This window comes from Mastigoproctus giganteus, chromosome 13, assembly GCF_048544385.1.
Source record: "Mastigoproctus giganteus isolate SK-2022 chromosome 13, ASM4854438v1, whole genome shotgun sequence".
Classification (NCBI taxonomy): Eukaryota; Metazoa; Arthropoda; class Arachnida; order Uropygi; family Thelyphonidae; genus Mastigoproctus; species Mastigoproctus giganteus.
Window position 1 is genome coordinate 105,471,430 of NC_143587.1, and position 16,466 is coordinate 105,487,895.

At 36.2% G+C, this 16,466-nt stretch overlaps 1 protein-coding gene across 2 annotated transcripts in view; it reads left to right on the forward strand.

The window, feature by feature from the left end:
• The window catches only part of Nup205 (nuclear pore complex protein Nup205), a 738,550-nt gene that overhangs the window by 252,636 nt on the left and 469,448 nt on the right, over window positions 1–16,466 (forward strand). For both annotated transcript variants that reach the window (XM_090387115.1, XM_090387116.1), the window contains exons 14-15: window positions 253–435; window positions 10,010–10,060. In XM_090387115.1, coding sequence (XP_090243241.1) covers window positions 253–435; window positions 10,010–10,060 — 234 coding nt within the window. The remainder of the gene's footprint in view (window positions 1–252; window positions 436–10,009; window positions 10,061–16,466) is intronic.

The following is a 16,466-nucleotide window of genomic DNA, read 5'->3' on the forward strand; positions in this document are numbered from 1 at the left end:
TTTTTTTTTTATAATTTGTCTTTTAATAATATCACAACTGGTGGTAGCTGTTAACTTTACAGATATATTTTTTAACCACACTATCATCTTGAACAGAACTTAAGGCCCGCAAGTAAAGTATTTTCATTCATATATGTAATTTTCTTCTAGAATATCTGAGAAAAATATGCAAAGGTCTGAACTGAGAATTATTTTTCTTAATTGATTCATTTGAATCACTTGAGAAAGATGAACTTGATATTTCTTTGGTAGGATGAAGTTGCTAGATTAACTCTTTGTGAAAATACCCATTATGTTCCACTGACAGTACTTCTTGGATTAGTTGGGTGTAGTGTTCCACCAGAGCTAAAAGCTTCCCTAATTTATTGCCTTGCATCCTTTGCTGCCTCACCAGAGATAGCTTTCAGCATCTGGCAAATTTTGGAAGCCAGTCAAGTAAGTGAAATTAAATTTTATATTTATATATATCTTTTAACTAAAGTATATTAATCTTTTCATATTTACTGGCGTTGTACATTCAGTTATGGAGTAAGGCTACAAAGCCAATCTTGTACATTGTTGCATGGACAGAGCTTGAAGTAGGTAGAGATTATAGGCAAAGTTTTATGTGTGGAAATTTTTTGCTAACAAATGGTGAAATTAGGTGCGAAAGTAGAATAGAAATAGACATTTCTGCCCTTAGGACCCTAAATTATACTACCGCTTTACTTTTCCAGAAGGAAAGTAAAAAAGGGAGTATAATTTCCCATCCACAGTAGCAATAGTCCTGGACATAATAGTCAATCAGAAAATGGCCGTATGTGCTTTAAAATTGTAATATGTTGGTCATTAAGGTCATTAACAACTAAATATATTTAGTTGTTATTATTCATCTATGATGCTACTAAAACACTGACTCAAATCGATAAAATGCCTTTATTAAAAAAAAAAAAAAAAAAACCACATACGGACTGTATATTAAAATAAAAATAAAATAAAATGGTATATAACAAGAATAAAATGCGATAAAATATAAAATTAAAAACTCTAAAATGATGTATAAAATCACTAAAAACCACTAAAACAGGAGCTTTTGGCAGCAGCTGCTGCTTCATCAGCAATAAAGGTTGCAGGTTATCCGACAATCTATATATGTACACATACACCCCAGCAGGTCCGTGACACAAACTATGGCAACCGCGCATGGTCCACTTCTTGTGCGTTGGAAACCGGAAATGGAACGAACCATTCGTCTCTCCTTGGGATAAGGGCTTCAAAGACTGGGTGATTTTCAGGTTATTTTCATCCAGATGAAAATAACCTTAAACTCTCTAGCCATTTCCAGTTCCAAAGGCCATGCATTCTGTCCACGAGCACGGCTTCTTTAGCTGTAATGCCATGCCTAGTTTCCCAGGCATGCTCAGCTACGGCTGAACCCATGTAATTGGCTGTCTTGAGGACCCTTTCATGCTCCCCCCCAGGTGATCACACACATAACACTCCCACACATAACATTCCCCCCACATAACACTCCCCACAATCTGGACACTCCATTTGATATACGACCCCATTAGTGTCATTCTATTACCCGAAGATCCTATTACCTGCAATAGGATCTTTGATTGCGGACACTACTGTGTGCAGTCTCCGCCCTGGCAGCCGCACACAGCATTTCTTACATGAAGGTAAAATACGGGAAATGGGTTCTGAAATGCCCGGATAGTAGGGAATGTATGTGGTGGCAACAGGTGTAAAAGCATCCCTGAGACTGCTACTCATATCTCTTAAATACCCCTCATGTTACTAGGTCAGCCGTAACCCGTTTAGTCTCGTTGTTCCTCTCCTCAGATGAAGACACCCTTCCCATTAAGGCCTTAACCACACTATTTTTGTGGCAACTGACCTGAGCAGTTTCAAAGTGCATATTGGCCACGACACATAGGTTTTCTGTAAACCTTAGTTTTCAAATGTTGGCCTTCTCTGTACACACTCTTTGAAGCCCTTATCCAAAGGAGAGACAAATAGTTTAGAGTGGTTTGTTCCATTTCCGGTTGCAGTAATAATAACTTAAAGTTATTATTATTTTTTTTTGAAATTTATATATTTATTTCATTATAAAAAAAGGGTACAATATAAAAGGTAAAAAAAGTGCAGCCATTATCAACCCACTGCAGGATGGAAGCCTCCTCAACAATTCATGCTGAGGGAAATGGACCATAATCTGCCACGCTGGTCCAGTGCGGGTTGGCAGATCGACCGTATTCAACAGTCAGGGGCTTGAACCTCTGTCTACTCAAGGAGCGTGTGCTACTGCACTCCCGCTCCTGACCACTCGGCTACGGAAAAGGTATGGTACATTATCCATTGTGCCGTATCTTTTTAATTTTGTGGTGATCTATAATTGATCTTTATTTTGTACCTCTATATAAAGAATAAAATTATTTTATAGGTATATATTAAAAAGTCGAAAACCATTGTTGTTAGGTATTTCTTTTGGCCTAGGGGTGCCATAAAAAAATTACTGGGACAATAAGGGCGCCGTGAACCGAGAAAGGTTGGGAACCTCTGTTCTAAAAGCTTCTTCAAGGGCAGCAGTAAACAACTTAAGAGATATTGTGTCTCCTTGTCGAACTCATTTTTCAATTTTAAATTAGTTACTGTCCTTGTCTAATCTAATAAAGGCGTTCTCACATATTTTCTTCAAAATTATAGTGTAAGAGGAGTGTCTATGCCTTGACTTTCCAGTGAAAACAGGGAAAATGTTAGGCAAGTTTGCTTCTGTGACCATACAGGCCATATTTTATTTAGTTTTAATTATCCATTTCGCTGTCTTATTTACACATTCTATCTACTACGTTTTACATAATTTTTCTTTAGTTTTCATTTGCCTTTGTCTCAGTAATGTGTACATCTGCCACATGCTACTTACTGATATTACTTCCACGTGTTTCTTGCCACTATTCTTGTAACTGGCTGCTTGCTACTCTGGGTCTATCCTACAATAATAATTCTTTGTTTTAATTTAGTTTCTCAGGCTTTATATATATATTTTCTTTTTTGGTTGTATTTTGGTTTTGTTCCTCTGTCGTGTCAATTGTAAAATACATGCCAGCTTTCTTTGTATCTCCCTTGTACTGTTATTTTTTGCCAACCGAGCTAGCCAGGTGGGTAAAGTGCCTGCCTGGCAACTCAAAGGTTGCGGGTTCGAATCCCGCCTCGGGCTTGGATCAGAGTAAAATGCGAAAACTTTTGGAGGTGCATTATGGCCACAGAAGCCGATGCGCCAACAACAAACAAACAAACAAAAAAAAAAAAAAAACTTATTTTCACTTAGGATGTCTTGAATGAATTTTTACTTCAGACGTCTCAATGTTTTCCCTCCTCTCTTTCCCTTAGTAAAATTTATTAATTTTACTTTGCCGTGGCATGTACTATATTCGAAACAGAGTACACTACGTTGTCGTTTTGTCTTGCAATTCTGGTGGATGACACTTGAAGAGATGCTAGGGTTGTGTGATATGTGACAATATAATTATATAAAGTATTTATTTCTGTATAGAGTTTATAATATATCAAACTTTTTTTTCCACCATTTTTAGTAGCTATACTACCTACTCTCATCTTTCCTATTTTTTTCTTTTCTTTTTCATCTTTTCTCAGCAACTATTATTTACTGTTTCCCTCTGTTGAAATTTCTTGTCCAGGGTAAACGTACCTTTCTCCGTCTAGTTTTTGTCCCTTGACCATGATTTTCTTGGCTCTGGTAAATTTGTTGAACATAATCTGTGTTTTCCTGATGTTCATCTTCAGACCAAACTTCTTGTTTTCATGTTGCAATTCTTCACTGTTTTTCTTCATTTCTTCCAGATCATTGGCAAAGAGAATGATATTATCTGCAAATCATAAGGTGCCATCCTCAAGCTTCAAAGCAAACATTTGGCTCATGCGTGTAACCATTTTTTGTTTTGCTTTCTTTAGCCCTTGATTTTCTTCTAGTGTTTGTTTGACAAGATCAGTGTTGAACTTGCTCATTTCTTCTATTATGTGCTTTCTTATGGTTCTGCACACTGCTACATATTCTGCCTTGTTTCTTAGGTTACTGCTTTGCTTCATTTCTTGTCACTTTTTCATCTTGGCAGTTGTTTATTTTGATATTCTGGTTGTTTTTTCTTGTTTTATGGTAGGTGCAAGGGTATAGGAAGTGTGTACAATAGTCTCAATGAGTTTTTCGTTATTGTTTGAAATGTCTGTGGTTGGAAGGTGTTGCATTACATGAAAATGATTACACAGTTCTAGTTTTAAAGTTTTAATGATTTTTCAATACAGATAATTTAAAGGTAGGAAGGGTGATTAACAACCCTAAAAGGTGGTTTTTTTTTTTTTTTTTTTTTCAAAATGACTTAGATAAGTTGCACAAATGTTTTGGAGGGAAAAAAAAAAGGTGTAAGGGGTAATTGCAGTTTAATGCTTCTTAAAATAAGTTCCCTGCATGGGTGGGGGAAAGGAAATCCAGAAGGTATATATAAGCTCATGAGGAGGGAGACTCATTTTCATCCCGAAAACATCTTTCAGGATGAAAAGGAGACATAAAGGGTTATATTCAGTCAGACTTGAAATTTTCCTTGTAGCGTAATCTAGTGGCCAAGAAGGCTTATAATATCTTGTCTGTTATATTTTTATAGGATCTTTGCATAGGGAAAAGAATGTCATTGCTTCTTTATATAAGATGATGGTAAGATTATGTATAATATTCCATTCAGGTCTTGAAGGCCACACTTTAAGAAAGACAGAGCCTCTGGAAATAATTCAAAAAGCAATTAGATTGGTAGGGACCAAGAGTTTGTTCAATTTCAAAGCAGAATTGGATAATCAAGTTTGGTGATGAATAAAATTTGAGGGGTGGAAATGTTTTCTTCTTCCTGTTGTTTTTTTTTCCTTTTCTTCCTTTCTTTTTTAAAATTTTTTTTTTTGCAGTCACATAAATAATCTTCATCGCATCATTTAGCCATCGTGAATTATACTGTTCTATACCCAGGTATAGAACTGTTACTTACTGTTCTATACCCAGGTGTTCTAATTGTGGGAACCTCCCCTTGGACTCAGGAGAGATCTGCACAGACTGGAGATGTGCAAATGTATCTCAAATTCACAAACTGGGATAAAAGTGTGACTCGAGTAATTACAGACCTGTTAGTTTAACTTCTGTTCCGGGGAAAATAATTGAGTCACTGGTTAAAAAAGCATTGCAGGATCATATAGACAAGACTGCAGTAATAATTCAGACAGCATGGATTTGTTAAGGGTAAGTCTTATCTGACAAAATTGATTGGATACTATTTATTTATTTCGTATGATGTGATCAATACACGAAGGAACCAGTTTTTTTCTTTCTTCCTTCATGTTTTGTGATATCCAGCCCGAGGTGGGAATCGAACCCGCGACCTTTGGGTTGCCAGGCAGGCACTTTACCTACCCGGCTAGCCCGGTCGGCATTGGATACTATGATGTGGTCACAAAGGAACTGGATGAAAAAAAAAATTGATATCATATACTTCGATTTCAGGAAAGCTTTTGATACTGTTGCACCTGGAAGACTGCTGTACAAAATGGAGCAGTATGGGATTAAGGGCAAGTTGCTACAATGGTTAAAAGGATGGTTGATTGGGTGAAGACAGACAGTGGTAATCTATGGACACTGCTCACTCTTCGTGGACTAATGTTATTAGTGAAGTTCCTCAGTGTTCATGTTGGACCCATTGTTGTTTTGTATATTTATCAATGATATTGATTAAGATATATCAGGCTTAATATCCAGGTTTTCACATGATACAAAGGTTGGTGGGTTGTTAATGACAGTATGCACTGCAATATGAAGTCAGATATGAAGTTTTCTGAGCAGTGCAGACAGGTTGCAATAGCAGGTCATGGGGTCTTGTCGATGATATACAGTAGGACTGATGATGTTTGTTTGTTTTTTGGAGCATTAGCAACTAAGGCCATATTGCTCCGGGATATGCGGTGGTCATTCTCTGACCTTTCCGCATCCTCCGTATTTGGTGGTGACGGGCTCGAACCCCGGTCTAATCAAGAAGCGTGTGCTACGCACTGCTGCTCCTGCCCACCTGGCTACGGAGGCGCCTATATATACAGTAGGGGTGAGCAACTTAATTTGTGATGCGATCTACTTTTTTTCTTCAAAATGTGCCGCGATCTACCATCTGAAGAAATTCATTGCATATGGTTAAAAAAGTTAATCAACACATAATGAAAAATGTTGTTCATAAATTTTAAAATTAAATACAATCCAGAATTCTTATTTTAAATTCACACGTATTTAAAATTTTAATTTATGCGAAGCTTGTGTCTTCATGTCATCTGCCAAGCTTTCAAAATTGGGGATATACTGTGATAAGGCCAACCATAAAAATCTTCTGTATGCAAGAGTAAGAGTAGAGCGATTCTTTGTTTGTTTCAAATATGAAAAGGCCGATTCACATAGATATGTGGATCCAAGACAGGAATTTGAAAGTTCACTGCATTTTTTTACATTTGGGTACTTTTCTCAGCAAAACATATTTTCAAAAGTCTTCTTCTGATGATCTGGCTTTTAGAAAGATATCGTTTCGCAATGTAATATGATTTCATTTTGAAGTAATATTTTCTCCATTTGAAAAATCTTAGCGACTTTTTTGCAATTTGTTTCGTATCTAAGTTGACATTAAAGGATATGAAATATATTGACAATATCTTCAATTGTTTTAAAATCACTGAATCTGATTTCAAAATCATACACAACCTTTTCAATTTCGGAAACATATTTCTCACTATTAAATTCAAAAACAGGATATTTTTGCAAAATGATCAGATTTTTTCCCCTTTGAGATCCTTAGCCATTGCTAAAAATTGATATTTATATTCAAAAATACTACTAATCAGTGTGTTGAAGTGCCTTTCTAAATTTCCTTTTTTTTTGGGTATAGCCACGGAAGCATTGCAAATAAAACAACAGCATTTTTCTTTTATCATTGCAAAAAAAAGTATTCTAGTTCCCACTCTTTGATGAAAATGATACGTTTTGCTTTTTTTTCGTAGTATTCATTTTAAATCAAAGGTTATTAAATTAACGTATAAGTACTGTCCAGTTATTAATATTAAGTAAGCTAAATAAGAATTCGACACATATGCTATGCTCTCCACCACATTACTGTGAATTTTCATTACAGAAGCCTAGCGGCTGCGTGGCAAAAAGAGTAGTTACGTAGTTTAACGGATTTGTAATTAGCTTATGCAGTGGAGCTCATAATAATAATATTTAGATTTTGAGCAATCTATTTTTATATATATTTAAAATTCGTCGTGATCGACTGAAATTAAAGATGTGATCGTCTTGTTGGCCACCCCGATATACAGGAATTTTGCTAATAGGGAAAAGGAGGTGATTATCCCTTTGTATAAGGCAATGGTTAGGCCATACCTTGAGTATTGGATACAGGTCTGGAAGCCTCATTTGAGGAAGAATGTAGAGTTCCTAGAATGAGTATAGAGAAGGGCAATAAGATTGGTGAGGGGAACGAAGGGGGTCCTCTTACCAAGAAAGGCTTAAATTCTGCAAATTGCAGCATCTGGAGATTAGGCACCTGCGAGGTGATCTAATAACTCTACATCTTGATGTAGAGTTGGCTCAATGCTAATGGGATTCTTCCTCTTGGGATTCCTAATGGCTCAGTGCTAATGGGATTCTTCCTCTTGCTCAGATTGTGAACCTGAGGTGGCAGAAATTCAAATTGGGGAAAGACAGTTATAGAATAGATTTGTGGAAATGTGTTTAGCCAGCAGGTACTTGATTGCTCTAACAAATTTCCATCTCTCATTGTGGAAGTTGAGTGTAAATAAATGCAAGGAACTGTGCAAACTTTTAGAGTGAACGGATGGGTGAAATGGGATGATTTGTTTTTTCCTTCTTTTTTTTTGGCTGTAAAGCTTGATTTCTTGCATAATATGCCTTTGCTACTGCTAATGTCTATATTTTGTGTTTGCGAGCTTGAACTTGAATGAAGCATGATTACTGTTGCATTTTGATTAATATGAAAAATAATGCTAGTATACATAAAATAGTTTTTCATTTCAAAACCATATAATTTTGAGAATGGAGCTTACACTTGGGTTAATAGGGTATATTACATAATGTATTATAATTAGCTAAATATTGGTGTAGATACACCATAGATTGCTCTTAAATGAAAACTATATTAGTAGTGTAAAGGCATCGTTTCATTTGTATCTCATGTTGTGATCATCCTTTGTAATGAGTTACCATCTATTGCACTAACTCGATTAAGTAATGCTTCACTGATAGGGAAGACTATTGTTACTTTTTCTCGGTGGTCACCACCACCCTGATGGCACCATTTCAAGGCTTGTTGGCCCTTCATCGGTGGGTGGGCACGTACCCTAGTATTGCAATCAGACAATCTAGTTGTGAAGTTAATCCCACAGTGTGAGATAATAGTCTTCTCCATTCGAGGTAGTGCAATACATGATAACTCGTGAAGGATGATCACAATATGAGATACAGATGAAATGATTCCTTTACATTACTATCGTAGTTTTCATTTAAGAGCTATCTATGGTGTATCTACACCAATATTTAGTAGATAATTTTAAGCTCTTATAATGTTATGCCTTGTTGTATTTGTATTTATTATAGCATTAACACATACACTCTTTGGCATCCTGGTGTTGCAATCATGGGTTGTCATGATTGCAACACCAGGGTACCGGCCCATCCACCATTGAAAGGCCAACAAACTTTGAAATGGTGCCGTCTGGGTGTGGTGCCCACCAAGAATAAGTTAAAATGGTCTTCTTTATTAGTGAAGTGTTACTTATTCGAGGTAGTGCAATACATGGTAACTCCTTGTGAAGGATGATCACAATATGAGATACAGATGAAACGATATCTTTACACTAATATCGTAGTTTTTGTTTAAGAGCTATCTATGGTGTAGCTACACCAGTATTTAATAGATAATTTTAAGCTCTTATAATATGCCTTGTTGCATTTGAATTTATTATACAGGGTGTCTCAAAAATACACGGCATAACTTCAGGAATGAGTTCCTCATATGTAGACAATAAAAATATTTTATACCAACATAGTTCCGGAAATGCTTGGTTCCCGAGTTTATTAACTGGAATGCCTTATCTCCCGCATGTGATTTCCTTCATCACAAGGTACTGACAGAATCTGGTGGGTTTCCATTCCGACCATGTACTCAAATCAGGAGCAAGCGGATATGCACTTTATGTATGGTTTGGCGGATGTCAATGCTCTGGAGGCTCGTCGTTTGTACCATGAAATGTTCCCAGAACGAAGATGTCCAGACAGGAAAATGTTTGAAGGTATCCATCACTGCCTTTGTGAACATGGGACCTTTTTACACCTCGTTCTGCCGACAGAGGACGACCAAGATCTACGACTCCTGAAGGTGGACCAACTGCTTAGAGGGTGGACCAACTGCCTGGCCTCCATGCTCATCTGATTTAAACCCACTAGATTTCTTCTTGTGGGGCCATTTAAAGCCATTGGTTTATTTGACTTCCGTAGCTGATGTGGAAACCCTCCGCAATTGAATTGTGGCAGGTTGTGAGATGATACGAAATATGCCAGGAATTTGGAATCATCTTCGCGAGTCCATGAGATGTCGATGCGAGGCCTGTATTCAGGCAGAAGGTGGACATTTTGAACAATTGCTATAAGGTGATGTGAACAGTTAAGTGTCATAGATAGACCTTCAAAACTCAGAAACCAAGCATTTCTGGAACTATGTTGATGGAAAATATTTTTATTGTCTACATACGAGGAACTCATTCCTGAAGTTATGCTGTGTATTTTTGAGACACCCTGTATAATTATACAGCTAAACTATTACATTAATTATGTATTTACTATATTAATTTAGTTCTGTTTGCCAAAGATAGAAAAAGTAAGCTTATAAATTGTATTGTTTTCTGTTTTATTATTTTTTAGATAATTCCTACTGTAAAGACCACATCGGTTTACCATCCCTCAGGTATTCAGGTAAGTTTATCTATTCAGTATGTAAAAATAAGTAAGTAACTTATGCCAATCAAAGTAATGAGATTTTACTATAGCTGTTTAATTAATTTTATGTTTTTTCTATGACTCACCTATAGATAATTACCTATCCGATCAAATTTATTAAGATTTTTGTGCAGAAAAATGCATTAACTATTACTCAATGCATTGTACTAATTAATGTTTACATTTAAAAATTTCTCCTTTTCTGGTTTCTTGCTGTATTCACCATCTGAAACTTTTGGAACACGTTAACTTCAGTTACTCATTCAAACCTGTTAGACATTCACCTGTTACAAAGAAATTCAAAACTATCATCATAATCAAAAACTCTTATACCCATTGGGTTGCTTGGTTACTATGATAGTTAACTCTCATAGTAACCCAGTGATAGAGGATACAATGTTGTTAGTCCTACTGGACTATTAGCATTGTATACATAATTTTTCTCCATGCTGCCATATTTCTACCCAACCTTTAACCCTGATTAGAATATGCCATCTTTGCTCTAGGGCTTACTTGATATTGAGTCATCTTCCACCTTGTCAGCCTATGAGCCTTTTTCTGCTGATTTTTGCTTTGAACATCTCGTTTATTTAATCTTAATTGTACTGTTCTTTCTGTATGTCCATATCAGGTTTGTTTTTCTTACTTTGGATTGGGTATTACAGGCATACCTCGATTTGCATCCTTAATTGGTTCTGTGAAAGCTGGAAGTGAAGAGAAACTACGTCCATTGAGGGTCATTTTTTGATACAGTGTGCTAAATAGGTAATTCATTTTTTGAACATCCAAAAACAGACCATATTTTGATCTTATCCTGTTTTAAGAAGTGAATTGTTTAATCCATTTGTGCCATTTCCACATAGTTCTGAAATTTATGACAAGCCAAAATTTGTACATTCGGCATCGTCATTATTTCATACTGTAAAATCCTTCATAAGTTGCTTGACTCTTGTACTTTGAATAAATAACACTTCCCCATTAGAGAAGTCTGCTGTTACATATTCTCAGTGTTGGGCAAGTAGATGATGGCCCAGTTGTGAGTTATTTACATAATATGAGAGATGACAAAAGGTGTACTTCTTAGACTAATAAAATTTTAGGGTAAAAAGCCTCAAACTATATGAAATTCAAATGATGATTTTGCCCAATGCTGAGAATAAGTAAAGCAGACTTCTGTAACTGACGAAGGATTTCACTCTATAAGATTTTATAATGATGAAGCCTAATGTACAAACTTCGACTTGTCTTAAAAGTTCAAAACTCCGTAGTAGTAGTGGTACAATTTCGGTTAACAATGTCACTCCTTAAATATGGACTGTTTTTGGGTGTTCATAAAAAACAAATTACTATTTATAGCATTGCATGGTGTATATATATATGTATATATAAAATTATATTTTATTGTTATGTGTAGAATGTAGTAGGTATATATATAAGTATAGAATTTAATTAGTGCTAATAATGAAAATACCGTGTATCCTGGTAGCGATATATGTGTTGAACAAAGAGTGGAAAAAAGGAAAAGAAAAAGTGTAACGATATAAAAAGAATGTAACGATATAAAAAGAAACAAAATGCAAATTTTGAAAAAACAACGACCAATGTGGAAATAGCATTGCAGTATTTTTCATAATTTTTGTGTCTTCGTCAGAGGTTATCCACCAAAATTATGAAAAAGAACAGCAATACTCTTACTTCTAAATTTTAACTTTTAATTTTTATTATTCGTAATTATATATGTATATATATATATATATATATATACATATATATATATATGTATACTGCTAAATTATACTACTGCTAAATTATTATATAATTGGCATTATTTTAAATTTAAACGGATTCATTATTATTAATTGGATTTAATTGAACTCTAAATTATTTGGGGACATGCAGCTACGGTTTCTGCCTTGTTACCTTTACTTTTCCCCTCCTTGTTTATTTAAATTATGTTAATTTTTATGTTAACTTTTGCTCTACAGTTTTGCCATGCTACTGGCTTATGTATTATTTTTATATGAATTATCTGTTATGTACTGGGCATTATGTGGAGGATGTGCATTTTGCTGCCTCTAATGATAGCTCAGTATATATTTATCTTCTTATTTTATGTTATTGCATTATAAAATTTTTAAGCCATTATTCATATATATATATATATATTTTTTAACCTTAAATTAATTACTTGACTGAATTGCCAATTGTGGGAAATCCTATATTTTATTTCAACCTTCTCTTGTTAATTATTTTTTCTAATGTATCATCATCATCATCAATTCATCATCACCTTAGGAATACAATATACAGGCTGGCCTCGATTAATTTGTCCCGTGAGCGCATCGCGCAAAACGGAAACGCGTTAATCAAATATAATAAATCAATAGGAAAAATTATAATTGGTCCTTGACCTTCTGGAATGTCCATAAAGAATTTTAAAAATACCTTTTAAATAACTTTTTAACTGTATACAATGTAAAAGATAATGAAAATAATTATTGAATTAAATGTTTATTGCATAAAACAGTAGTTCCCAAACTGTGCGCCGTGGAATATTTTAAATTTTCAAGAGAAACACAGCGATACTCGACATCTGTTGGACACCGTGCGAACTACTAGTTCAAGGTAGTTCACAGTTTCAGCATTTCTTATTAAGTTGTTTGGACCTAACTACTAAACGGAACTGTTAGGTATTTCTTTTGGTCTGAGTGTGCCTTGAAAAAATTACAGAGACACTAAGGGTGCCGTGAACCGAGAAAGTTTGGGAACCTCTGACATAAAATACACAATGAAGAAATAACTGTTGCATAAATATTTGAACAGTGTTGACTTTCTCTTTTCGTCAATCAATTTCCGATAGCCGACAACAATCTTCTCTGGGCCCTGGGGAAATAAATATTTTACCAGAGAACCTCAAACCTTTTGTTTGAGGTTCTCTGCGATACGAAAGATTTCATCTGATTCTTTTACTGTTATCTCCTTCGCGGTAACATTTTTTTCTGGCTCATTTAAAAATTTGAATTTTATGCAAGTGTGCATTGACTTTATTAGCAGGAAACAAACAAGTAACACGTCTTTTTCCGATGGTTGATGGAACACACTGAGGCGGGCAGCAGGAAAACGTTTGTTTATTGACCGTACGACTCGCGGTAAGCTTAACGTGTGATTCAAATCTTTTTTAACTATCGCATTAAAAAAAAAAATCGTGTTAATTGGAAATTTGCATTGTGTAAAGTGAAAAGTGGTATAATTTTTCAAATAGCTTTAACTGAAAATCACGTTAATCGAACTCATGTTATGCGAGGCCTGGCTGTATGTAGTTGTTATTCCAATATGGAAAAAAAGAGCCCTCGGTTCCCTTAGGCCCATGTTGCTACCTGCCTGTATAATATTTCAGAAGAAGTTTAGCTACAGAGGGTCCACCTCCCCAGGTTAACACAAAATACAATCCTTTGAAAATCCCAGTGTGTGTGTTTCCCATGAATAAAGACACAAAATTTGACAACTACACATCTGTCATACATGTTAATTACATATTATACACAAGCACTTTAAAGGACATTCATCTGATTTACTCATTTGAGCAACCACTTTATAGATATATAAAAATGTATGTATCAAAGCCTACTTGAGATTACCACTCTGTCTTCCAGCACATTGACTTAATCTTTACCTATGAAAGATTCATATTTATACCCTCCCTGGAGCCCCCGAGTGTCAAGCGATAGTGCCAAGCATTTTTCTCTGTGCGATTTATAGAGTGCTCTTTGAAAACAATATAGTTTTATTTCTTTTCTCGTGGGATTTTCTCCTCTTTTGTTCAAATCAAGTGGTTTTTTTCTTGCAAAGTGAGAAGTAAAAATCCAGAAAGGGAATCCACCTTTCTTTTCTTAGTCTTCATATCAAATACTAATCACTCTACTAACTTCAATATCCGCTTGGTCACTGGTGGCACAGCTCCTGCCTCCATGTGGCAGGGCCGGTAACCTGGGGGAAAATCCATCCCTCAGAGCTAAAAGGAGCAGAAATGGAAACGGACGTATTTCGGTGCTTTTAAAGCCCAAGAGCTCTCAACATGAACATGACAATGACACCGACCATGACTTCTCTCTTTCAAAGACTTAAAAAGGACACTAGGAAGCAGGAATCTTCAGCTTTCCTTATAGTACATTCTTTGTCTTCCCAGCCTGTGAGAAAGCTCTCCCCTTTCATCATGCAGAGATAACTCATGATGGTGCAGAAAATGCTGCAGGTTACCAAAAATGGTCAAACATCTCCAATCAGGAGATTTGCTGATAGAGACATCTCACTCAAGACATTCTGAGTTAATACTACAACTTACTTATTTAAGTGGAATACTGATTCAGGTTACCCCACACAACACACTGAATTCTTCCAAGGGAGCGATCTCCGAATGGGATCTGTTAAACGATTCTGAGGAAGAAATCGTCCAAGAGCTAAAAGATCAAAATGTGTCTCATGCGAAATGAATCATGATCAGAAAAGACGGCAACTTAACTCCCACGTGAAGCATAATCTTAACTTTCAGTACTCCAAATCTACTGGGTTCTGTCAAAGCAGGTTACTTGAATTGTCTTTAGGCCATATATCCCAAATCCGCTTAGATGTTATAAATGTCAAAAGTTTGGACATTCTCAGACAGCATGCCATGGAGATGCTATATGTCTGAACTGCGACTGCAAAAATCACACGCAAGCGGAATGCAAGGCTCCAACACCACAGTGTCCTAATTGTAGTGGCAAGCATCCAGCTTACTCCAAAGATTGTGATCTATGGAAGATAGGAAAAAAAAAAATACAAAAATATAAAATTGAAAATAAAGTCTCTTACCAAGAAGTGAAAAAACAGGTCAACTTAAGTATACCAAAATGCACTTAGGGTTCTACCATTCACAGACAGGAATCAGTAGCATCTCAACAGAAGTATCCATCTCTCCAAAAATATCAGTATCAGACTGGGCTCGATCAGTACTCTCGGTCCAGCATCCATATAAACCAAATTCAGTAGACCAAAGCAACAATGCGCCACTTACAATTCCATCCCAGAGACTTCCGCAATGTCAGGTAGCATAAAATTTGCTAAGATCATATCCTGTGGAGGCGAAAGAATCATGCCTAACAAGCATGGATACTGATGATACTGTCGGCCAAGAAGAACTGCTTGAAATACATGCAGAAGGTGATATGGACAATAGCAATGAATCAGGACATCCCACTTTTCCCCGAAAAGAAAAATCAAAACCAGATCGTCATAAACAATCCACTTATAAAAAGCAGCCAGATACATCTTCCACGAACAAAACCAAATAATGGAACACATCATTCAGTGGAATTGTAGAGGTTTTCGCAGCAATATCGATGATATCAGTGAACTAATTCACTGCTTCCATCCTGTTGCCATATGCCTACAAGAAACCAACTTGACGCCCCAAGTTTCCCCTATAGTCAAATATTACACTATCTTCAGACAGGATAGATCTGACACTAATAGTGCTCGTGGAGGAGTAGCCATCCTGTTGGATTCAAGAGTTCCCTCCAGATGCATTCCATTGCAAACCTCCTTAGAAGCTGTTGCCGCACGCATAGTAATTGGAATCACTGTTACATTAGTTTCAATTTATCTTCTATCTAATCATCCATATTCTATTCAGGAAATCGAAGATCTTGTGTTGCAACTTCCACCTCCCTTCTGTATACTAGGTGACTTTAATTCTCACCACCAATTATGGGGTTCCCCTAGCTTAGAAAGGCATGGTAAGCTTATTGAAATGGTGATAGACAGACAGGATTTAACATTGTTGAATACTGGCTCTCCTACCTATGTTCATTTTCCTACTGGTTCAACCTCCACAGATGCCTCCGTTGCCAGGTGGGCAGGAGCAGGAGTGTATAGCACACGCTTCTTTATTAGACCGGGGCTCGAGCCCGTGCCCACCAAATACGGAGGATGCAGAAAGGTCAGGGAATGACCACCGCATATCCCCTTAGCAATATGGCCTTAGTTGATAATGCTCCTAAAAACCAAATAACAAACAATATCAATACTCCACAATAGACCTTTCCATTTGTTTTCCAGTGCTTTATCCAAGTATCAGTTGGTAACTCTTAATGATCCTCACAACAGCTATCATTTCCCAATAATATGCAAAGTTCAAACTTCCTGTTCATCACCAGGAGATAATCCAGTAAAATGGAAATTTCCAAAGGCTGGCTGGATAAAGTAGAGCAGGCTTGTCTCGTTCGACAACCATATTATACAGTGCTCTTCTATCAACCATGTTACTGAACACATTACAAACCAAATTCTAACAGCTGCAACCACTGCCACTCCACAATGCCAACTCAACTCAAGAAAAGGCGAA